Below are 24,693 nucleotides of genomic sequence, written 5' to 3'. Positions count from 1 at the left end.
TAATAGTTAGTCTATTTTATCAGATAAAAAAAACATGTGAATGATTCTTAAATTATCTAAATTATAGGGGGTTAGAATGAATCCTCGAAACCTTTTACCCGTAATATCAGACCTCGGTTCTATGGTACTACCACAATAATTTGACAATACCAAATTCTCCCACCCGTGGACATTGACCGACATTGACCGATGATCATAGTATGAAACTTCAAGGAGAAGATCACCTGGGCATTATGTAAATCAGAGTGTCCAATCTATGGGCTAAACCTTACCCCTGGCAGGGATTGTCATAAGAGGCAAATAGATCTACCCCCCTATGTCTCCATGGATGGACAAAGCACGCTCGCTCTGCCCCACATGGAGGGGGCGATAGTTGGAGATACAGCGATAATTTAATTTCAAGTTGAAGTACGGAGTACACATCGCACTCCTTTGTGTGGAGTATCGGCTATCTTGTTCAGGTTAACGTTTCATGGGTTCAATGTCTCTGAATGACCATCCAATGTCTCTCTAGAGATTGTGGCGTAGCCAAAGAGGCCTGGGCACAATAAGCGAGAATGCGAAAATGTGGCTAACCATGGGAATCTAAGGTCTGATTTGGCGGAGAAGAGGCAATTTTAGATTTAATCTAAAACAACCTTCTCGTGTAACTTCTGGAAGGATCTTGTGAATTCACCCCGGAGATCTTAAACGACGACAAATGAGTCTAACTAATCGCGCAAAAATAGTTTGAAAGTGCTAAAGGCGCTAATGAGTTCAATAACCAATGAGAACCTGGATATTTTGATTCTAACCAATCAAAACAAAATAAATATCTCCACATTCCCACGCTGCATGTGTACGAGTACTATGCGTGTACGAGTACGAAAGAACTTTTCCAACTGAGGTCGGACCCAAATGTTAGACATCTGGATAATGTTCTAGGGCCACGCACCACATGCATTCAGTTAGTAGCAAAATGTACGAGTACGGATAACTAGTAGTATGTGCTAGTAGGTGACATGCACGAATCAGTCCTGGCTATTGTACATGTGCATTCAGATGGCGTGTTTTGGTTATCACATTTCTTGTTCTTCGAGTTTCAAATATTAGCTTCAAATATTTCCAAGGTCGATCGATTTACTAGTCAACTGGTATCTATACATCATGATACAACTAGTGTATAGAATCCTGCCAGTACTTCTCACCCTATGATCTCAACTGGTGTTTTTGGCCCGTTCAAATGTTCAGGGCAATCAGCCACTCCTTTGCAATTGTATCAATTGATATTTGACATGTGCTTGAAGCTACTAGAAGTCATGGGGCATTCGATTTACATGTCGGATAAAATCTTTCTGCCTGATACTATGACCCACAATAGACCATGAGAGAAAAGTACACATGGGCGCTCATCAGGGCAACCACTAACATCGCAAGCTTATGATCGTTCAAGTTTCAGACGGGACAAAAGCTCTGTGCGCTGCGGCAGATATATACTGGTGTATAATCATACAATAGACTTAAATTTTAAATAAAAAGCTTAGCGTCGTTTGGCCTGATCCTTCTCCACGGCTAGGTATAACATTTGAACATCTCCATACTGCAATCCCTTATACCCTTGAACTGGACGATGAATTTCAAGGTTGAATACTGCCGGTGGTTTGATGCCTTGGGCAGAAAGAATGACATGTCACATAGTATACGTGGCCTGAGACTCCTGCTGATAGTCACCTGGGCACTAGTAGAATACCCCGCGGCTGACCTCTCTGGGTTCAGAGCCAGCAGGGTTACGCCAGTATTGAGAGACCTCGCCCCAGACAGCATTCGCGCTTCCCGAAGCTACAAAACCAGCAGCCTCCAAATCAGAGATGAGGGTGAAAATCCAAAATTTGCAACCCTCCCACTCTGCTGTGAATCTATACCTATCACGGCCATTGGAGTCGATTGAGTCCGTAATAGTACGAACTGTAGCCTGGGTGGTGGTAGGAATTGACACGCTTCTGATGAACTGGTCGGTAAGAGCGTCTGGGTTTGAGGAGAGGTGGATCTTTCCTCTCTGTCCATTAGAGCCGTAGCCTGGGCTCATATCGAACACGCGGGCAGATCTGGTCGCGATGAGTTCCAGTAAGATGACCCAGTGGTTAGTTGGAGGGTTCCCGTCCTCGTCGCCTTCATTTTCCTCGTTTATTAACGTAATTCCCAAGTGAGTGGCCACCCCCAAAACACATAGTTAAGATGATAAATTACAACTTGATATCTCAACAACCGTAGTCTATATGGACTTTTCCTTTTGTCTCAATGATAATAAGGTGATACAAGTTAGCTCTTTGGAAAGTTTAGAGAACATCTATTCGTTGTTGATTCAGAAATATATATTTGTAGCTCACAACAACGTAACTTTTGGTATCGTGACAAAATAACTTGTAAGATCTCCTTGAAAGATATATGGAGTGCTCACAAGCCTTATCAATAGCTATCGACAAATAATCAAATAAAACGAACATGTAGTTGTTGAGATATCAAGTTGTAATTTATCATCTTAACTATGTGTTTTGGGGGTGGCCACTCGCTTGGGAATTACGTCAAGGCTTTAATGTGGATGCTTGCGACCGAAGACTCTAGGTCGGCGAAATTGAAGTCATCAGTATCGTAATTTGCATTCATTTTTGCAACTAAAACATGATGTTTAGCTTGAGCTTGAACCTAATAGGCCATATTTTTTAGCTTACCTAGTTCGGGTCTGGACTTGAAACTATTTCGATAGTTTGAGAAAGAGAATTCTCATCTTACTGCTCGAAAATGACTTTCAATTTATCTTGTTACACTCTATGTATTCAAATGCTAGTTAGTTGGAGCAGGCCGCCTGAGATACCGCCTGCTTTTCCTTACGGGCGCCTAGTCCTCGTGAAACCTGATGCTTGCGAACTTGAAGGGGGCGCAGATCAAGTTTCATCTAAGAATTTACATGTTCAAATGCTGTGGGCGCATATCTAAAGACCAATGGTCATTGGCAACGTGATAACCATTTAAGCAGGCGCTAAACTATTGGAATCGGAGTTCACATCTAGCTTTGAATCGTGGCTACGTCTCATTAAATGCCAATGCCAAAGAATCGCGGACTCACACAGAGTCACGTTTAGGCGCCCGTGGATATTTCTAGTAGAATTAAACTTGAAGACGACGGTCGCTATACGGAGTATCGGACCAATATCGCAAGTCCTTAGATGAGTATGCAGAAGTTGTCGTCATCCTTGAATACGAATCTGTTCATCTAAGATGGGTAGTACCTACTCCGTACTACATCATGATATTAAGAATGTATTCAGGCTGGCATGAGTATTCAATGTTAGGGGACAGGAGGGAAAACTTTTGTTTTAAGGAGATTTCCAGAAATTTTAGAAGATCTACTTCGTATGCAGTCGTTCAATTGCCAATAGTACGTATTAGCTCTGAGTTCTGGGCACTTTCGCCCTTCAACACTCCAGGGCTGTTACTCCACTTCTCTTTTTTCATGATCCATGCACTCACCACCCATTATCTTTCCACATGCAGAATGGCTGTCTTGCTAGCTGTGCAAGCCAACCAAAAACATCAAAAATGGTTGATAATCAACTGAGCTACTACATGCATTCAAGTCTGTCTTCTGAATGCATGTTCGCTCCTGAGGTCGTAGCCAAAATTAATTCCTCCTGCGCCTTCATTCTGTCTGATGTCGAGCGCTTCATCATCACATAAGCTGCTGTCCTCACTCTCAAGTCAAGCTATGTTCTTGCAAAGACCCTGCAAGAGAAATTCCTCCATGAAATATTTCCGCGGTCTATTGACCGTGTTGCCCATCACAGAGTGCGGTGATGTCTTTATCACTCCAATCTTATAATAGGTAGTAGCAGCACCATTGCAAACCCGAATGTTATCAACCCATTCTGTTATTGTCAAATCTAGTCGTCTGCGTGTAAGAGCGCCCTTGGAATTATGACATGCGATGGTGCACATGCAGGAGGCCTCTTCTGAACGCTTTTCTGAACGTGTTGACTTGAATATCTCAAGTCACTCAGACTTTTGATGTGCTAGTCTGGCGTGTGTTCTGAGGTTGTCTGATCTCCCAAAGGATTTTCCACATGAAGGGCATTTGAAATGAATGGGATGAAGATGCTTCGCCCTGATATGCCGCCACAAAGAAGTTTCTCTTAAAAACGTTCCTGTGTAGGTACAGCCTTCCCAGCGACAATTGAGCGCATCAGAACTGTGTTCAAAACCAGAACTCGGAGTTAGATTTCAGATTAAAAGATTGAATGGAGACAGGAATCAAAAAATACCTCGTAAATTCCTTGTTCCGCGATTTATGCCTTCTCTGATTCCCATTTCCGTTGAATTTCAAGTTGCTATCCAGATCCGCCCCAGAATATGCGTGATTGAACTCATTCTCACGATTCCATTCATCGAAGTTTCCACTGTTCTGAATACTATGTACATTCTCGTTCACTATTTCAAACTGATCAGCCATGTTTTCTTCTTCAAATCCACTGCTAGTTCTGTATGTTTCACACTGGGAATCGGTGAAATTCCCATCCATTCTCACAATCTGTGAAATATCGGGAGAACAATCGTCCCATCTGCTATGAAAAGGGCTATTGCTAGTAAATGGACAACTTGAAGACTGTGCATTATCATTCCATGAGCCGATTTGTACTAAGTCAAAACTCGAGCTAGTCCAATGCGACTGACTGCTCGATGAGATCGAAGACATAGGCGTTTGATAAAACTGACTGGCACTGGTATGATGGCTTTGAGGATTAGACACTGAAGCTGGATTCCTGACATCGATACCATTGTCCCAAGTGTGGAAGTCTGGATTTTGTGGCGGATATGTTATCAGGTTGGCTGCAGGCAATGTACAAGTGTAGCTCGAAGGTATTTCTCTGCTTCCAGGTGGGTTGACTGGGTGAGGCTCTAAGCCCCAATCACTCGACCGCCGAAGTCGGTTTGAGTCACTGGGATGATGTCTCGACATTATATCTTGCACCGTGACATCTGTACTTTCAAATGTTGAGCAGAGAAAGATAAAACTAGAAGAGCTCTAAGGGTCAGCATTAGCGGAACATTATTTTCATCATGAATTATAAAGCAATGAACATCTGGAGGATACTTAATGAACCAGTCAGATTAACTGGATATCAAAACCCAATGACTCAAGCCGCTTTTAACTTGAAGACTTGCCCAAGGTAAATATGGGTCCAATGGTCGGGGTGTGAGGTAGACACTCACATTTACAAGGATATTGGCCTGAGGTACCTACTTCAAAAATTATTCTTGATCATATAAAAGAAGAATTCCACCTTAGGAATCCTAATTTATATGATTTTTGAAGTCAAGGCGTTCTTGAATATCTGGTCATAGTCAAGCGGTGGCGAGTGCCAAGTCATACATGCAATCATATGCACATATGCACACCAATTTTGTATGTGTCCAATGATCGGACTGCACGACACATACACGGACCTCCACTATTTTGTTTTTGACCAACAATATTTTTTTCAGAAAAGCAAATCACTGGACCTGTTTAGATACACTGATTGGTTACTGCCAAACTTTTGACCTGTGGCTTAGCAGGGTCCATGCACAACTGCCAAGGATACATCGAAGGAGTAGCTGAGACTTGTACGCGCAGAGGCGTCGATCTCAAGCTATTTCGAGTCCAATCTCAGTTTGTTCTCATCCAATGATTATGTGACATGAATGCCTGCTCACCCGGGCACTTAGGCACTTCATCCAAGGCTGATTTCGCCCAACACAGCCAATACCTCATCCAAACTCTAGAATAAAAAGACGCGAAAACGAAATAGCCTTGGGAGGAAAAATGATTCCCAGCTTTGAGCCTACTTTGACCAACCTCATTGGCCATTGCCAAAACATTGCCAGTTCACACATACGACAGAAATAATTTGCGGCTTAGCAGTCTTGGGTGATTTTTAAGTTGAAGTACACCACAGCAGCCACCTACCTAGCAGGTATTTATTTCAAATGTACCCTCCACATGTGCAGTTGTCAACATTTGAGCCTTGGATTTTTTTGCTTCTCTTGAAATACTTCCTCCATGCATAGATTGAAGTGTGCAACCTTCAAGTTTACGTTAGACCATTTGGGTATGTTCTAGAAGCAACTGAACCCGGCTCCCCTACTTTTGATCGCTCTAGCATTCAATCCCTCCCATGTGTACCTCCAACCCTTGAAAGTAGACGACACATAGCAAGTTGCCAGTGGTGACTTGCATCTGACTTTCATTCAAGTTGTGCTCCTATGGAGGATCCTATATGGGAGGCCCACAAGGCCGTCATCAAGCTATTGTATATTGAAGAGAATAAGACTCTCAAAGATGTTATGCGTATCATGAAGACCGACTATAACTTTTACCAGACGTAAGATGATATACTATACATTGAGCCTCAGGGCGACATTGATCAATAATGGCTCAAGGCTGACCAGGCGCAGGGAAAGTGCATATATAACACAGCTGGGAAAATGGGATTTCAAAAAATACAGCAATCGGGAAACATGGAAATACATCAAGCATAGGTTCAAGAAAAATGGAGTGGAAACTGATGTGATCATTAAAGGAAGGCTGCAGCCAAAGGCGAAAGTCAGACGGGAGATCAATAGACAAGCATTTGAGCGCGCGATAGACCACTTTCGTTCCGGTATGTATGAAGTATCTCTTACGGGATCCATATCGAGAGTGAGGAATGTGTTGGTGGTGGAATTGGACTAATTCTTGCTAGTTTCGTCTCCGAGGACTCCTCCAGGAGTGATTGTATGTTCCCCAGGCCTAAGCATCATGCCGCTACAAAGAATATCAAACCTGCCCTGGATGAATTTCTCTCGCCATTTTCCTTTCCATCTCTACCCTGGTATGATTTCTCCTTTTTGAAGCCTACATCAAGCCACATTCTAATATGAAACAGAAAGCCTTTCGGATCTATTTGGTGTTACAGCTTCTGTATTAGACACTGTCAAACGTCTTTTCCCCGAGATAGATCAAGAGATCGTTCGGACCTTACAATCTGAATCTCCAGACTTTGTCGGGCTGAGGAAGGAGCAGCAAGCACGTAGAGTTGTGTCTACTCTTGGAAGGTAAGTACCAATACTTGAACTTGAAGTTGAACGAAATGTGCTAACAAGAATTTTCAATGTTGCTAGTGCGACTGAGTACAGCCTGGAACAATTTCTTCGAATAACCATGTTTTTTCTTTCCAATAAGCTCCCCATCAATGGACAGAGTCAAAGCCTTGACCAAGAAAAGTGGGTTGCGGAAGAGGATCAGCTCATTCTCAAGCTTCTTGAAGTCTCTGGATTGTCCAGCGCCATCATCAGTCAACACTTGTTTTCAAGCCCATACGTCTCTGCTCGCGCTATTTCAGAGAGGTTATTTCAATCTGCAATTCGATTGCATGACCTGAAGACAGTCAAAGCGATGCTCCAAGGTGGAATGAACTCTGGCCTTCCCATTCCTTCATTCAAATCTGGGAAATGCGTGCTTGTATCGCCGCTGGAGTTTGCCGCAAGTCTTGGACCCACAAAAACTGCAATTGAATTGACCAAACTTTTGCAATCTTTTGATGCTAAGATCGATGACTTCAAATTGAAACCTGTCCTTCAAACTGTCATTGAAGCAATGAGAAATATTTCACAGTCCTTGGAATCCGCGGATTCCCTCTCTTCAATCGAGACTTCTGCAATTGATAATAGCATGGAGCTTCTTCAGTTGATTCTGATATGTCAACCAGATCTACAAGCTCGAATATGCCAACCTGGAAATTCCGGTTCAAGTCTCACTGTCCTTGGTCTTGCTGTAAGCCTGGGGCTGCTGGAAGCTGCAAAGTTGCTGATCAGATTTGGTGCAGATCTATATGCAACTCAAATAACTTATCTCGACAGTGATTGTCCTGATTTTGAAACCAATATCTTTGGTTTGGCTTCAAAGCGAGGCGATGTCACCATGATGCGAATGCTTTTAGACTCTATGAGCATGATTCAACCTCAAAACCCGGCATCTGATGATTTTGTCAAGTCTCTCGTTCTTGCAGTGACATTTGGGCGTGAAGGTGCCGTAAAGTTTCTCTTGCAGAAAGGTGTCACCGTTCGAGATGCTGATGCCTTTCTCAGGAGGCGGGAGCCGGGCCAGCGAACGCTTTTTGCTAGAGCCCTCACTCAAAGGAACCAGGGACTAAACTCAATCCTAATGGCAGCGGATGCCGAAATGGACGACATTGCTGTAAAAGACTATCGCAGCCTTGAGCTTTTTCACTGCATCAATCAGAATGATTATGAAAGAGCAAAGACCATGCTAGTCTTGGGAGCTTCACCACACAACTTGTTCGATGGTTTTCCTGAGAGTCCCCTTAGTGCGGCCATTGCACAAGGAAATAAAGACCTTATTGGGATCCTCAAAGTTGCACTTGTTAAAGCTGAAGGGCTTTGCATTCCATATATCCCCAACGAGCCAACAGCATCGTTCCTGGAGATGATAGAGTTTCTTCCGACTATCCTACTCAACAATGGCCAACAGATACTGACCTGTGCCATTCTCCAGGACAATCAGGATGGACTGGTAGATTTCTTGTTAGATCGTTCTGTGGATCAGCAGAGAGTGAGACCTGCTTTGCTCAGGCATTTTGACAATTTGTCAGAGAGTTTGAATCTACCAGAATGTCGGAGTCCACTGGAGGCAGCACTCACCCAACGAAATATGACATTGGCACGAAAGCTGATTCACAGAGGGGCACCTGTCACCGAAATGGAGCTAAATGCAATTGTCTGGCAAGCTGTATTGACTGACGATGATAGCCAGGTATTGGAATTCCTTGCCTTGTGTTCAACCCCCCCTGCAGGCACCCACAGCAATGGGAATGGCTGTTCTTTGGGGGAAGAACAATCTCGTCAATGCTCTCCTACAGTCCGGAGTCAGTCCAAAGGGCCTTGTTCATATTACTGATCCTCCGGAAGAGGATGAGGAGCTCATATTCCAGACAACGGGCTGGTGGCACTTAGAGCCCGAGGAGGTTGCATCATCGGTCCTTCAGATAGCAGCGTCAAAAGGAGAGCCATCCGTCTTAAAGCTTCTCCTTGATTCAGTCGATTGGTCGGAAAGGGACAAAAGCATTGCTCTGACCACATCTGTGTTTTGGGGAAACTATCATCTTTTGCCTGGCTTGATAGCCGCAGGCGCGCATGTGAACCAAGGAATGCTGGAGACATCAGCAGCTTTCGATAAGTATGAGACCTGGTCAAGTTACTCGGGGGTGAATATTATTCCTCAACTAACATCACTAGGGTGAACACGGAAATGCTACCTCTCCAAATTGCCGTAAATGTTCAGAATATTGACTTAGTCAAGTTTCTTATCAAAATCGGGGCAAAGGTCAATCAGCTCGAAGCCGGAGTCGGTGGCAGGACTCCCTTACAGACAGCAGCGAAAGTCCGCAATGTAGAACTTATACGACTGCTTCTGGAAAATGGCGCAGAAGTCAACCACCTACCGGCTGCTCATTCTGGTGCTACTGCATTGCAATACGCTGCAATTGAAGGCCATCTTGATGTTGTTGGCCTTCTTTTGGATTGCGGTGCAGATCCAAATGCCTCTGGATCATGGAGCTTTGGAAGAACAGCACTGGAAGGCGCGGCGGAGGGTGGGCATATTGATACTTTGCAGCTTTTGCTCAACAGGGGAGCCAGTGTGAATGGCCCTTCTCGAGTTCAGTTTGTACGAAGTGTAAAGCTGGCTGAGATGAAGGGTCATCTTGCTGCCGGTTCGTTTCTAAAAGCATCCTGTGAGTGGACACAAGCGGATCAAGCTTTTTATGAGCATCAAAGGTTCGACGAGGAGGAGCAGTTCAGTCGTTTGATCTAGGGACCAATGAGCTGAGTATATGAATTTTCCTACCATTTATTTTCTTTCAACCTGGGGGCTGTTTGTATTATAGTATTCCTGTAGCAAATAAAAGGAGTATATCTCACACGTGAGAAGCCACAACTAGTGTTACTGCCTATCAGCATTGATAAAATCCCCCATTTTGTATGAAGTTAGCAGGTATTTCATTCTTGTTCTCATTTTTTCTCATAAAACTATCAGTCTGGAGACTAATGGCCTGATGTCGGGTACACTCCTTCACTAAATACTGTCAACAAACAACTTCATCAAAGCAGGCAACTGGACTATAGAGCCCAGTTTTCTTCTTCCGCTGCAAGCATTCCAAGATACCATAGGCCTAACCGTACACTGAGCTGACCATTACCTCCAGTTTTCCAAGGTATTGGTGCAGAGACAGCTAGCCGACCATTTGTATCGAGGCGTTTTACAACAACCAACTCGGCGTCAGTAAGCACATATCCGCAGCGTGCACCATGTCCGTCCATGTAGAAATTCAATTCCGCCAAGGTTTGGTTGTACTGGAAATGGTGTTGATCGTTAGAGAATTTCGAATGACGCCATTCAGAAGACCATTTCGGCGAGATGCCCAAGACTCCTGGCGCTCGATTCTTGCCCTGAGCGTAGCCTTCAGCAACAGTGGTGAACGAAGTATCTGGCCAGAAGAGACCGATGGTGATTGCCGTGGTTCCGTGGCCAAAAGTGACGGGATTAAGATTTAGTTGTTGAGTCTGGGGCTCAAGTTCTTCAAATGCGGCTCTAAGTGTGCGTATGATATGAGGTCTCACCAACTCATCGAGTCGAGTGTCCAGTTGTGATTTATGCCAAACTTCGGTATGCATCCAAGGAGCACTGAAGTCCACACAGTCAATTTTCTTCGAGTTCAAAATGCCGCCATATCGATGAATAATGGTATTGTAATTGAATTCAGGCCAGTCGACGATCTCGGTGATGTCCTCGGCGCCAAAGTAAGGGTTTAGTGTATTCCACTTTGGGGTAGGTATGTCGGCCTTGAGAGCGATCGTCGGGAGGCCGACACAGAGATTTTCAAGAAGAGACTCGGTTTCAATCTTGTCGCTCTCCATATTGGGCAGAAGAGCCGTAAATACTCCTAAGTATGGGTGAACGGAACGTAGAAGTGATGGGTTGAGATGAGGAAACGTGGGGAACAATCTTCGAAGTTTGAAGTGAGAGATACTGAATTAGGCATCACCTGACACCACAAGTTGTTGCTTGGTTTAAACCGTAGAGCGGGCGCTAACTAAAACCTGAGCTTAACACCACAAGATTGATGCCTGCTGAAGCGACAGTGTGATGGGTGTGATTCGCGAGATCTAGATGGACCTGACTTCGAGTTACAACTCACGGCGGCTATAGCACTAGCGGAACTATTAACCCCCACCAACAATACTCTCGGAGACCTCAACCAATCAATACATGAATTGACAAGGATACATTTCGAATTCAGATCCTACTACTTGGTATATTTCATTCTTTATCTTCTGAGAATCGGGACAAAATCATTCAGTGACTGACACAACTATCCCTATTCCTGCCCAGGTTCCTAAGCGCTGATCAGCCTCTTGGTGGAAACATCTTCAACATGACAAAGCATTCTGAACGCGGTCCTCGGACAGACATAGATCCCTCCAGGACTCATATTTCTCGAAAGATTAGAAGCTGTTATCTCTCTTCGGAATTCGAAGCGAATTTGGACGGACAAAAATGTCTATTGAAGGTTTTCCACAATTACGGTGACCCTGGATAGGTAAAAATGATAAGTAGAATGCTGGACTGAAGATTATGTTCATTCCAATATGTACCGTGCAACTCTACTAGATAATAGACCAAAGCCTCTAGAACTCCTCTCATGGATTCAAGGACGCATGGATGAAGATGTAAATAAAGCCCCGAATGTATGTGTGATGAAAGTCTTGTTACTATATCCAGGAAGTCTCATTAATCAAGAATCGTCGGCACCACGGCCAAACCGACCTCCAAACCCACCCAAATCCCGACGGAAGAACTTTCCAATGTTCTTGAGGTTCTCATTAAGATTGGCTGCAGCACTAGTCTCAGTTGGACTTTGCATTTGGTTCAATGGCTGCCCTGCGCTAGGTGGAGCCGGCGACGAGGAACCAGATATACCTCCTACATTGACGTTCGAGGTTGATCCCGTAATACCCGCTACGGGGTTTCCGAACAGGTCGACTCCATCCTTAGCTGCGGAGATAATGGCGGAGCCCAGCATCGAGGCATCGAATCGAGATGGCATTGCTGAAGCGCCGCTCAATCCGAGACCCTGGGAAACTGAGCTAGCGGTTGTAGTGGCTGCAGGGGCTTGAATAGCCGTGAGCATGGGGTTACTCTGTTGTAGATTGGGGGCATAGCGTTCAGAGGCGCGGTGAAGCTGGAAGAGTTCCACGAGATGGTTTTGTTCTTGGCGGTTGCGGATACCTTTGAGGTCAAGGATTTTGCGGAAGTTGTTGTTGTTGCGGTCCGCAATATGAATCAGGTAGGCTTGAACGAGAGCCTCTGGAGGAGATGGGCGAACTTGGAGAGTTTTGAGTAGAGTTTCGATCTTGTAGAAGCTGGAATTCACGCGCTTCACGAATCCTGCAGGGGCTGGGGAGGGAAGAAGGGATGTGAGGCCACTCTTTAATGTGAATGAGTCAAGAAGCATCTGGAATTCGTTAGAATTGGAGGAAAGGTCAATATATAGGGGAAAGTGAACAGTACCTGTTCAGCGCCAGTTTCTGAAACAGGCTTGCACTGGAAGACGTTACTGATGAACAGACTTGACATTAATTCGACCAAATGGTCTGAAAATGCCCTTGCGTATTGCTGCTTGTGTAGTAATTGTAGAATCTCCGCTGCTTTGTCTTTGGTTCTAGAGAGCAACTCGCCCACGTATGAGCTTTGATCACTAACAGCCTCAATCTTACTCCATGGCGTGTTGCGCATTTCTCGCCAAGATGGCTCCAATTCGACCTCCACTTGGCGTACAAGCCCTCGTACAGCGGCAGATGCAATGCCCATGAAAGAATCCGCTTGACTTTGCAAGTCTACGGACTGCTTGAGACTTTCGTCTAAACGACCCTTTATCTTCTCCTCCAATTGATTACACGTGGTGTAACAATAATCAGCTGTGTTGAGCACCGACACCAAGTCCTCAATTGATGGGATTTTGGGCGGCGTGGGACCGCTCGGACGCTCACTTATATAGTCAAGAAGAACCTGCTGTGCATATTGATCCAAGTATTTGGCAAATACCTTTGCCAGCTCCGCAAGGCTGCCTCCCGTAGACAGCTTAGAACATTGCTGTAAGGAGTGTCGGTAAAAGTTGAATAACTCTGTAGATGAAGAGATCACTGTATGTGAATTGAATTCGTCATCTGGGGGCCTTAAAGGTTGTTGGCGGTACTTCGGTAAAAGGGCAGCCAGCTGCTTGTCCTGTGCTTCTACCCAGACACTCAAATAAGGCTCGAAGGCTTCAGAAATGGACTGGCCGAAGGTAGGATTCTGATTCTCTGCCGAGGCAAATGTATCTGTCGATTGGCGGGAAGGAGGAGCAAAGCGACGTTCGAGAGAGTGTTCGAACTCGAGCGTCTCCTGTAAGCAAGAGAGCAGCAAGTTGACATCAATGGCCTGGCCACTGCGCACAGATCGAGATAAAATCCCCTTGTAATCATCTCGAGTGCCTTCACAGAAGACATTAGCTAGAATCTCATTGACTCGCCATGCGGATGGGAAAATGGCCGCATTCTCTTCATCATAGATCTTCAATATGCGACGGAACCACGAGTATCTCCGTGAGATATTATCCAAAGATCCAGCCTCCTCATTATTACGGAATACTTGGCGATACTCCCGAAGTTGGGTATTGCAATACCAAGTGACCAGCCTAGACCGGGCATGCTCGCCCAGCGCATCAACCACCAAACAAGCCTCCGCAAGCATTGCCCGCTTCTGAGCAAGCTCACCCTTAGAAAAGGCCATCTCAAAGTCCTCACATACTTGCTCCAGAAGATCCCGTTGTATGTCCGCTACATTCCTGCTCAGAATCGCGATCTGGTCAATCGAGCGGTACGATTTGAAGTGGGCCATGAGCTGGATGACTGCTTGAAGAAGTTGCGCGCAATCGCGGTACTGTCGAGTTCGGCTGAGCGCTTGGAGTTGGTCGTAGGCCGTGGTGAGCATCTGCAGTCGCTTGAGCGCGGTCATCGAGAGGGTCAAGTTCTTCTTCGCATTGTCCAATTGTTTGATGTCGGCGGTCATGTCCGTGATCGCCTGCTCCGTCTTCATCGCGCGCTCGCGAACGTCGTCGATCTTTTTGAACAGCTCTGACAGATCAGCTTTGGCGGTTTGAATTCGCTCCACGCTCTCCGCATTGGAGGTGACCTGATCCTCCACCAGGGTGCCAATGTCATCGTCCAATTCATCTTCGTAGGTGTGGAGGGCGTCGGAGATCTGCGATACGGAGGAGAGGGTGGAGGGATGTGAAAAGATGGAATTTAGGTGATCGATTGGGTCGTAATCCACTAAAAGAATCCATTGTCAGCATTGCGAACTTGCGAACGTGTTAAACAATCACCGTTATCGGGAGCTGCCATTCTGTACCTGCATCCAAAGGGTCGAGGGGCTCCCCGTCTGCCGCCATGTGGCTAGTGGTTGGAACAGTCATTGTAGTCATTCCATTAGTTCAAACTCCGGGCCAAACAAGCACAATCTCATTAAATGCCCATTCCAGGAGTGTTCGACGTGGAGGTGAAGTTGGAATCGGGGGTGCGGTCCCGCATCTCGGGCCAGCTTGGCGTCTTACGCATACGCAACATAACAAGGGTACTAATTACTATTAACCATCTACCATCTACAGCTATACAGGTACTTGAGATCATATTCATTTACTAAAAAAAAAAAACATGAAAACATGCAGATAATATTTCCATTTTTCAGAAATCAGTACTGGCTAAATAGCAATTCACAACATCCCCCTGAAGCTCCCTTCCACCCGATGTGATCTATGGATGCACAGTGCACACACCAACAATCTGCTGCGTCTTATCGAGTATCTACCAAATCCTCTCTGTGGAAATGGCAAAGAATTTTTACATGATTAAGCCCTGGATGAAACGATTGGAATCTCCGATCCTGTGGCCTCCGCTTGATCACGAAGTTCAATCTGATTCAGAGAGGCCTGGTCCTCCTCATGCCATCCCTCTCGCTCATCTTTGACCATTCTCACGAAGCAAATATCCAGTACCAAGGCAATAGCACTGACAGCCACACCAAAGAACAGGGCACCTCTAATACCCATGATTCGACTTTGATAGTGACGAGCAACCTGAACTTCAACTGTAGATGCGAACCCCAGTCCCAGACTGTTCCCGTATAGGTTCAAAGTGCCAATAATGGAACCTGCAACGCCTTGCTGACGTCGCTGTACTGAGTTACTGGCAATGATTTGACCAGCTGTATAGACAAAGTCGGGACAAAATGAGAAGAGAACAACAGATGGGAAAACCTGAGCCCAGTAGGTTTGATTTACAGGGAGAGTGGCCATCAATAGGTTCGAAAGTAGAATCGCGATGGTACCAAGAGCAAGAATCCACTGAGCTGCCATTCTGGGAATCAACCACGCTGCAAGCGATGCTGCGGCTGTAGCACAGACGACGAATGGGCTCCAGCCTGCTGCGAAATGAAGAGTTGACCACTGCCAGATGTCTTGGAGCCAGAGAACTTGGTACCAAATAAGGGTTCCGACGGCCATAAAGTTGAGTAGGATGACCAGAAGGAGAATCTGGAAAGAGGGGGCTTTGAATGCATCTAAAGGCATGATGGGCTCAGAAGCCATGTGCTTTTCCCAGTAGATGAAAGCAGCGAACATGATGACAGAAATTATCAAAAGGACAATCTCATATGGAGTTGACCAGCCGACGCTTGGTGCTTGACTAAAGTTGTTGAGGCTTAGCAGATGAGATATGGAATCGGAGTCAGAACTTACTTCCACACAAAGCTGAACAGCATCAACGATATCGTCCCCAATGCTGATCCAGTCCAATCAATCGTTCCATTTTTATCAACTGGTGGTTCAGAGGGTGCAAGAGCCCAGAGAGGTAAGAATGTCACAACGCCGAGAAGAGAGCTATTCAATGTTAGACTGGGTCATGCAGAGTCATCTCCTATCAAAACATACATGAATAAAAAGAACCATTTGTAGGAAGTATGCACCAAAAAGGCTCCCAAGAATAAAGCTCCACAGTAACCTCCCATTGGCGCTGATGCTCCAAACAGTCCCAAACTTAGATTTCGCATTCGGCCTGGTGCGTTTGTTGCAGAGATCATTGCCACAGCATTAGGCATAATGATTGCGCCTCCAACACCCGCCAGAGCTCGCATCGTAATGAAGGCGAAGAAGTTGTTGCAGAATGCTCCGATCAGGGTACAAAGACTTAGCCATGCACCGCCGATCAACAATAGTTGTTTATGGCCGTACACATCACCCACTCTGCCGCTAATCATGACGAATGCACCTTGCGTGAGACTGTATCGGTTAGCCTACCTGATTATCTCTATCGAATCCCAGAGAGATAACAACATGCACAAAACCATATCAGAAGGGAGAATACTAACGCGTAGCTAGCTGCCATCCATGAGGAATAAGAGTCTTTGACACCCATTGCACTGCTCAGTTTGCTTCCACCAGCGACGCCAGCAAAGTTTACGATCATCTAAACGATGTCATCATATTAGTCTCGAGAAAAGTCCTCACATTTATGGCCAGTGATCACTACCTGTACGAGATTTGCAAGTAAAAGAAGAGAGGTTACAGTCACTCGGCGAAATTGAGTCGTGCCATATGAAGGTACTTGCTCAAAGGTCTGTTGGCTTGATAAGGGAGCCTCTGGTACTTCTGGTGTTGCTGGAATCACTAAGTTTTGAGAGATATGAGGGGTTTTAGATGATGAAGAAGAGAGATGATGTGCAGATGATGTATCGATAGTTCGAATGTGTTGATGCAAAGATGGACCATCCATTGTGGTAATGTTCTAGCAAGATGATAAGGAATTTATTACTTGGAGTGAAGTTTGAGAATTAATGAACTCATTTAAGTATTTATTCCAAGGTCAACACAAGATGAAAGCTTATCAAAAGAGGGACTTTTGGGGATAGGCACAGGCCACCTGGCAAAGAAGAATTTTCAGCGCTTAATAATTGTGCATGATCGGGGTTCTAGATATCGATCGACCTCAAGTGTTGTTACTTCAATCTGAGTCATATAGGTCAAATGCGGATACTATTAGCCTATTGACCGTCCTCAATATGGGGAGAGAAGATAGTGGGGGTAATACTACTCGATGTATAGTCTGCTTGGCGAGGAGGAGCGTGCGATTCAACCATTTAACCGATACCCGATACACGTAGAATGATGTTAAATGGACACTCATCTTATTGTAAGTGAACATACTGTGTTCCATTAGTCTATTTCATTATCATCTATAAACGTGTATCACGGTCACCAAAGAAATTATGTAAACCACTACTACATCGCAATTCTACTTAACCTCGAAGGTTGCCGTAAACATCCATGGATCAACTTGAATTGATGAGAGAAATTCCGAACTTGAAGGCTACTACCTAGAAGGACGAGTATATGCACATATGTAGTACCAAGTACCGAGGTAGATAGTACTCATACATGTACTTAACTACGAATGTTCATGGACTCGGAGTACGTCTCATGCACGATGCATCCAGCTTCCTAGATCGGAAAGGCAACCCGGGTACGATGAATGCATGTATGATGTGGCTACTGTCTGACAAGTTCCTCTTGAATAATAGAATTGAAACCTGCAGCTTCAAGTTGATAAATTATTGATAGATACAATTGGTTCACATGACGTCTCTTATCAGACTGTTCCATGTGATCTGATCAGTATTGACATGAGTTCACTTAAGAGCTCGGATGCTACTAGTATATCCAACCTTCGGATGAGCGGGGGTAAAGTTAATTCTAAGCACTGATAGTGCTCTTCTTCACCATCAAGAGTGCTCCTCGCGAAGCAGCTCGAACAATCTCCTTGCCCTTCTCCACTCCCGCCTCATGCAGTAGCTGCTCAATGCGTCTGCGGAGCATCCTCACAATATCTTTCTCAGTCCCCACAGCATCAGGGTTAGCCAAACGCCACCGCGTCACAGGACTACCAACGGCAACCATCTTCTCTAGCTGATCCATTCCTACTTCCGGCGTAACAGCAAAAAACTGCTCATCAACCTCCCAGTCCTTTCGAAAGAAGCTCTCCTTCTCAAATACCTCGACAGGCTGATCAATCATCCAAGGAAGAAGCATATCAACATATCGCCCCCGAACCATGACATTCCCAGGTTCATAAAATGGAGAAATATACTCCTCCTCCATAGCATCCATCGCAGCTTGAATATTTTCTGCATTTGGCGTAGAAGGATGAACGCCTGCACGACCAGGTGTCCAAAATGCAACTGTACCACCGGGCTTAAGAACCCGAGCCGCACTCGACCAAAAGTTCTGCATGTCGAACCAGTGAGCTGCGTTCGCTGCGGTGATCAGGTCGACGCTGCTATCCTCAACTGGCGGTGAGAGGTTCGAGCCTAGATCCTCAGCTGTGGAGACTGCAAATTCCACGTTGGCTGTGGAATTGTGAGAGCGTGCCGTGGCTATCATCCCGTCTGATGGATCGATGCCTAGAACTTGGGTAAATGCGGAGGCAAGTCCGTGCGTGGCAGTCCCCGGACCACAGCCTAGATCGAGAAGCTTATTGCATTCGCCTCCGGTTGCCATGTGGTGGTCGAGAATTATCTTGAATAGACTGGCATGGTACTCGGGGCGAACATTGGCGTATCTCTCGCCTTGGGCTTGGTTATAGGTGCTGAATGTTTTCTCCTGGGGAGTGGTGATCTTGGTGGAAGACATGGCAGTGAGTTGTAAATCTTGGAAGGCTTGCAATTTGAAATATGAGGATTGAATTGGATTGCCAGTGATTGAATGAATGAAAGATAGATTATAGACGGGAAATACCTTTATATAGTGAAACTTGGAATTGATATACGAGCCCATTACCTACTACCTAGGTAGTACACCTGTTTAGTCCGATTATTACTAGTAGTCAACCTATCCACCTCTCTACTCAAGTGCTCGCAAGGTTTTACTAATATGGTAACCCCACCGAGTTCGTTCTACTCCAATTAAATTATAGAAAAATATTAAGTGGCGGAGATAAGCTTCGGAAATTACTATAAGTAGTATAAAATGACATTTATAGTCCAATAGAATACAGTCAGGGATCCACCTTATCTCCTACATCTGATTTTGAATTCCGAATCCCGAGTCCGGAGTCGGCATCTTTACTAGGGTTAAATGGACATCGAGTTTCTAAACCCGTTACCGGCTTCAAGGCTTCCAAGTTCTGATATCTGTTATTGAGTCAATCAATTAGGCAGCTGGATCAATCGATATTTCGCATGCGTAGATCTTCCTACAATCACACGGTCTGTTGCCGGCTTCAGGCTTCCAGATAGTCGAGTCATGGTGCCAGATCCAGGCTCGAAAAGTGTCCACGGTGGTTCTTGAATTTTTGCAAACTTGAAGTAGACCTCGGGAGTGTCAGGTTATTCTTTTACTTCAGGTTCTTCCCCTGCCAGTGCCCAGGTGGACCTTGGATATTTACACTGGGCAACCTTGGAAGATGTTTTGATATCACTGCCATTGACGGTGGATTGCCTACTTGGATGAGCTACCACAGCTTCTAACATGGACATCAGGCACCTGGGATGGGTATTACTATTCAAAGCACAAAAATTGTGAGTCAAAATGCGAGGCGATTTCTGGCTTATGATTTGGATGAAATGAACATTCGACTATGTAGATACAAAGAAACAGATAGCCGGCCAGGAACTAAAACAAACACTGGAATGAAGCCAAATAAATAAGGTAGGCTAAGAGACCTCATTGCGCCGACCAATCTGAAACTCCATTTGATGCGCAATGCAGGGATAAGCGAAGAATAAATGCAAGGAAATTTGATCGAATGAGGGAAGTGACGGGAAGTGACCATGTCACTTTGGGTGATAAGGTCTAGCTTCTAACCGATAATGGTGCGAGTAATATGATGTGGTTGAAGACAAAAGGAGAATATCGGGGAAAGGACTGTAAAGGAGGAAGTGGAACAAGCGGAAGGAGAGATGAAAGAATGAAGGTATCCTAGCGGTGTGCGTTGGGATTGCCATATACTCCATGCTGAGCATAGGTTTGGCTGTGTTGGTAATTTGGGGGAGTGGACGGTGCATGGAACAATGGACCATGAGTTGACTGACGACGGGGTTCATCAGGCCGGCTCATCTGATGGAGGTTATCCCAGGTACGGTTGGCACCAGGTACGTTGTACATGCCTTCTTGGCGGAAAGGAGGTTGGGGTTGAGCAACGTAGGTTGAACCGGGACCATATCGAGGGTCGATAAGTGCCTGCTGCTGCTGTATCATACTCTGTCGCTGTTGACGTTGAGCAATTGCTTGTTGAACCATCGAATTAGACAATCCTTCTCTCATGTCACGCTTCTCCCGCTCGCGGGCATCGATAGTACCCACAAGACACCCGGGGGTAACAGGGACTTGGGGCTTTCGATTATCTTGAGACATGTTAAAGAAAGGCGAGTTGGTCACTCGCGCAACATGTTCTTGCTCACGAGCGGAGAGATGGTTTGATACGTCATAGGCAAGCATCGGACTGGTGCCACGCGACGAGGGTCGATAATTAGCATCCTGATACGAGGTCATGCGTGAACCGGGGCGACTGTGAGTCCAATCTCCCGATTGTGAACGCTGTTGTGGTGGTGGAGTGTGGTTAGATGACGATCGATTATGCATGGTGATGGGGGGACTAGGCGCTGCCCGTTGCTTGACATACTGTTCCGCGGACAGACCTCCGCCAGAGGTGGCGGGACGGGCTGGAGTCATCCCTGGATGCCATAACACGCTCCGTCTTTGTTCCTCTTGGGCAGGGGGCCGACTTTGACCACGATCCATAGGACTGCTGGGCACCCAAAGATTGAACGGGTCTGTATTGGAGTCACTTTTCTGATGGGATGATTTCCGTAAAGTGTCGGCCGTTCTTGGGCGCCCAGTAGTAGGCATGTAAGTCATGGTTGGTCCGAAATCGATATTGGGAATGTCTGTTTTCGGCTCAGCTGGCTTGTCAGTCGAATAATGAGCGTCGCCAATGACGAGATCACGCTTGGCGAGCTCTCCAACTGTCTTCTTGACACCCATGCGAGGCTTGGTAGACCGCTGGGACTTCTTGCTGTACACCGAGCCTCGGGTGCTTGCGTAGTCAGGAGAAACTGTCGAGGCCGCATCGTCGTAAACGCTTCCCTCCTCGTTATCCGTGGGAGACACAGGAGATGGCAAGTGATAAGCAATTCGATTGAGCGCATCTTCGTCTAAAGTATGACGAAGGTCCTCTATACTGGGCTCTCCACCAGTTTCGGCTTCGAAGAGTTGCCTTTGAGGTAGTGGCTTACGCTTGACTGACTTTCCCGACTCGATCACCGATTGACGTTGAGATGCTTGGTTTTTAGGTGTCTGGGACAATGTAGACTGATCATCAATGCTCATGGAAGCTTGTATCGCAAGACGAAGCTCTTCGTCGCTAGACATATCTGTCGGGTGGGGGCTTGCCAGTGGCGAGCTTTGGGCCTCTACGAATTGTAAAGACGAGGTGTTGCTGGACACATGAGAAACATGAGCCTGAGAGACTTGTGAGACGTCGTTGGGAATTGGAGACTGCCGATCAACGCTGGTTTGGGATGAATTGTTCTGCAAGGCCACCGCGGCTCCACCCATCGCACCAACTGAAGTCATCTGCAGAAGAGTTGCTTGAGACATCCGATTATTAGCCAGTCGCTGCTCGGTAGTGGCGTAAGGACGGTTAGAAGGCGTCTCACGAGGGCCATGTGCGAAGACCGGTGGGCTCACGACAGGGGAAGGTGGAGTGCGTGGTGTAATCTGCTCTCCATTCACCACAGGGGGTCGTTCCAGCTCCATGGTCGCCATAATAGGTCCCCGTAAAGTAGCCTGTCTGTCATGAGAGTACCCCAAATCTTGAGCAGATGAAGCAGGTGAATTTTGATCCAGGGATACTTGGCCAGGCTGAGGCCCAGTCTGGATACCAGTGATGTCAGACGTTCCCCGGGCATGGTAGGGTGGGGGTTCATTTCGGGGAACTTCGCGAATGACAGCTTCAGTGGACTGATTGAACTGCGGCTTAGGGAAAGGACGGCGGGGTGACTCTATCGGAGTAGAACCACCATTGTTTATTGAAGCGCTAGAACGATAGCGTGGTTGAGTACTGTTCACGCTATTGGTTCTGCTCCGACCCATACCAACCCTCTTCTGTGTCGCTTCTTTCAGTTGCCGCCTCCACTCAGCCTCACTCCAACCTTGACTTCCAGGGGTCTGAAGCAGACTTGTAATATCCATCAAATCTAGATAACCGAAGCGGCGCTCTTGGGGGAAGGCAAACATGAGGCTTTTGATGTGGTTGGATTCCGCCACGAGACGAGTTGGACGGCCGTATAGATTGAAAGTGTCGAAAGTTGGAAAGAGGAATCGGATCATCATTTCGAACCCTGAAACAGCGGCGTGCAGCTCTGGCATGACAAACACATAACCTTCTGAAGTCTGTTGGTTTTGGTTATGCATCGTGATCCGACCTTCAAGCTTCACCAGACTAGATTGATCAATGAGTGCCTTCGATTGGGGGTAAATCGCATATGCTGAGTAAACATGGGTCACCGTTGCAATGGGCGTCGCTTTTTTGGTCTTCCGGGTCTCAAAAAACTGGATGTTTCCTGTGACAGGAATGGAGAGGCGGTCATATGCTGATTTCTTCAGGGCCTTGCGAGCCTTGGCAATCTGCTTCTCATCTGGTGGGTTGATCACAAACCAGCATCGTCTCCATGGAGTACCAGCTCCAAATCGCACACGTGCCCAGTCTTCATGTCTGAATCTTGCAGGAGCCAAGATGCCATTAATGCCATTCAGATGTTTTGCTTTGGAGCCAATCAAGGCACCTGTGTATGCTTCGTAAAGGGAGGTGTGCTCGTAGATCGACAAACGGACAGCAGCTGTCCACTGGCACAAGGAATGGAAAGAGCTGAAATGCAAGAGGTATCGGTTTTTACCAGCTGAGGATAAGCTAAGAACATTTTCCAATGCTGGAGCAGTTCCATTTCTGATCGGTAGCGTTTCAATCTATGTACCCAGTTAGTACTTCCATCACATAAAGTTCAAAGAACATGTAACATGGTCGAATCTGGTTACCATTTTAAGTGAGGCATCTGCCAGGTTGATAAAGGTCGCTGAAACCTCTTCACCATTTGCTGCGTCCAGCGCAGCAGCATCCCACAAGGAAAGTACTGTCCCGACAAGTTGTGCATAGCACTCAGTCCATTGCCGATCAGGACACGGTCGCCCATCTGATTAAATAGCATTAGCTCTTTTTCCATGTCCTATATTCCACGCCGAGTAATGCATAATATAACATACAGGTATCCTGATCATTAAGCTTCAGGAAGTAACCTTCATGGTAGACTTTACTGCTCTGGATATTGAGGTAGGCAAAGATCGGCGATAGCTCCGGTGGGGTATCCTCCGCTTGGGTCATTAGCGGAGGATTGCGAGTGAAAATCATTGACGCCGGTCGGGAACCAATAAAATCTCCTCTGCTGGCCGAACTATTCACTGGTGAGATTCCAGAGGGCGGTGTTGGAGTTTCTGGTGAAGGTGTATTCCATCGTGGCGGGGTTTCGACCGGGGGAGATGCATTGCTTGAAGCTTCGCCAGTTTCCCATGCAACTGAATGGCGCTTGTTGCTTCCAAAGCTCGATATAAAAGAACGAACTAGAACCGAGGCAAGGGGGGAAAGTGTCAATTTAGTACATTCCAACATATTTCCGAGAGTTCCGTAGCTGGATAGCTTACCGCGTGATTGACCCATATTGATGGCCGCCTAGATAATCGCCTCCAACTTGAGACGGAAAGCTTGTGGAACGTCTGGAGAAACCTTTTTTGGTAGGACTGGAGGCACCTAAGCCGTTGGAAAGAAAAGAGATTGGGTTTCAAGAGGACAAGACACGGTCGCTCTGATCTGCAGTGGAGCAAGTTAAAACGAAGGAATCAGGCCGCCAGGACGAGGAATTTGGCGGAGAGGAAGGTTAATCCATAGGAATCGGGTATTCCTAGGCACACCGAAAAGAAATAAAAAGAATAAGAAAAAAAAAACGAATGAGAAGCTGAAAATTGCTGAAAATTCCACAAGAGAGCGGGATACAAGGATTTTGGTGAAGACCGGACACAGGAAGGTAAGAGCGCAAAAGCAAAGATGGGTTGGATGACGTTGCGCACGTTTCCGCCTGAGGCACGAGGTAGATGCTCGAAGAGAATAAGAAATTGGAAACGAACGAAGGTAGTCCTGGAGGAGATAGGAAGATGACAAGAAGTTTACGATAGAAAGGCGAACCAAGTCCCGTGGGTCATATCCATCAGACCTGGAGAAGGACTAAATAGTTAGAAAGACGCCATTGGTGGATAGATGACGAGTAAATTCCACTTTTTCCCCCCTGTTACTCAATTAAATTCCCTATAAGGATTGTGGAATTTGAACTCCTAGGCAGAACAGCTGTGTGTGACACGTTGGAAAAACTGCAACAACTCAGTGCCCAGATGCTCACCTCATACTCTGATCATCGAAGAAACTTCA

The 24,693-nt window shown here is 46.1% G+C and overlaps 7 protein-coding genes across 7 annotated transcripts; 1 reads left to right on the top strand and 6 right to left on the bottom strand.

Moving 5' to 3' along the window:
* Nucleotides 1-1,717: 1,717 nt before the first annotated feature.
* N7483_010049 (uncharacterized protein) lies at nucleotides 1,718-2,065 on the bottom strand (the record flags this gene model as incomplete). The annotated part of the gene is made up of 1 exon (XM_057093476.1): nucleotides 1,718-2,065. The coding sequence occupies one exon, from the start codon at nucleotides 2,063-2,065 to the stop codon at nucleotides 1,718-1,720; it is 348 nt and encodes a 115-aa protein (XP_056939447.1).
* Nucleotides 2,066-6,276: 4,211 nt separating this feature from the next.
* On the top strand, nucleotides 6,277-9,883 carry N7483_010048 (uncharacterized protein; the record flags this gene model as incomplete). Its single annotated transcript, XM_057093475.1, has 7 exons — nucleotides 6,277-6,395; nucleotides 6,469-6,674; nucleotides 6,756-6,884; nucleotides 6,939-7,107; nucleotides 7,174-8,824; nucleotides 8,865-9,247; nucleotides 9,307-9,883. 7 exons carry the CDS (start codon nucleotides 6,277-6,279, stop codon nucleotides 9,881-9,883), a joined length of 3,234 nt encoding a protein of 1,077 aa, XP_056939446.1.
* A 305-nt stretch (nucleotides 9,884-10,188) lies between these two features.
* N7483_010047 (uncharacterized protein) lies at nucleotides 10,189-10,986 on the bottom strand (the record flags this gene model as incomplete). Its single annotated transcript, XM_057093474.1, has 1 exon — nucleotides 10,189-10,986. One exon carries the CDS (start codon nucleotides 10,984-10,986, stop codon nucleotides 10,189-10,191), a length of 798 nt encoding a protein of 265 aa, XP_056939445.1.
* An 878-nt stretch (nucleotides 10,987-11,864) lies between these two features.
* N7483_010046 (putative GARP complex subunit Vps53) lies at nucleotides 11,865-14,561 on the bottom strand (the record flags this gene model as incomplete). Its single annotated transcript, XM_057093473.1, has 3 exons — nucleotides 11,865-12,584; nucleotides 12,641-14,442; nucleotides 14,522-14,561. The coding sequence occupies 3 exons, from the start codon at nucleotides 14,559-14,561 to the stop codon at nucleotides 11,865-11,867; spliced, it is 2,562 nt and encodes an 853-aa protein (XP_056939444.1).
* Nucleotides 14,562-15,017: 456 nt separating this feature from the next.
* On the bottom strand, nucleotides 15,018-16,938 carry N7483_010045 (major facilitator superfamily domain-containing protein; the record flags this gene model as incomplete). Its single annotated transcript, XM_057093472.1, has 5 exons — nucleotides 15,018-15,852; nucleotides 15,906-16,046; nucleotides 16,098-16,445; nucleotides 16,535-16,632; nucleotides 16,693-16,938. The coding sequence occupies 5 exons, from the start codon at nucleotides 16,936-16,938 to the stop codon at nucleotides 15,018-15,020; spliced, it is 1,668 nt and encodes a 555-aa protein (XP_056939443.1).
* Nucleotides 16,939-17,915: 977 nt separating this feature from the next.
* N7483_010044 (putative S-adenosylmethionine-dependent methyltransferase) lies at nucleotides 17,916-18,851 on the bottom strand (the record flags this gene model as incomplete). Its single annotated transcript, XM_057093471.1, has 1 exon — nucleotides 17,916-18,851. One exon carries the CDS (start codon nucleotides 18,849-18,851, stop codon nucleotides 17,916-17,918), a length of 936 nt encoding a protein of 311 aa, XP_056939442.1.
* A 1,287-nt stretch (nucleotides 18,852-20,138) lies between these two features.
* N7483_010043 (uncharacterized protein) lies at nucleotides 20,139-23,931 on the bottom strand (the record flags this gene model as incomplete). Its single annotated transcript, XM_057093470.1, has 3 exons — nucleotides 20,139-23,186; nucleotides 23,256-23,410; nucleotides 23,481-23,931. 3 exons carry the CDS (start codon nucleotides 23,929-23,931, stop codon nucleotides 20,139-20,141), a joined length of 3,654 nt encoding a protein of 1,217 aa, XP_056939441.1.
* Between the last annotated feature and the right edge of the window lie 762 nt (nucleotides 23,932-24,693).

Source organism: Penicillium malachiteum (assembly GCF_028827825.1).
Source record: "Penicillium malachiteum strain IBT 17515 chromosome Unknown utg000005l:1.0-9002435.0:326005.0-9005861.0, whole genome shotgun sequence".
Classification (NCBI taxonomy): Eukaryota; Fungi; Ascomycota; class Eurotiomycetes; order Eurotiales; family Aspergillaceae; genus Penicillium; species Penicillium malachiteum.
Note: the sequence above shows the minus strand (reverse complement) of the source record. Positions and strands in the feature narration are given on the sequence as shown.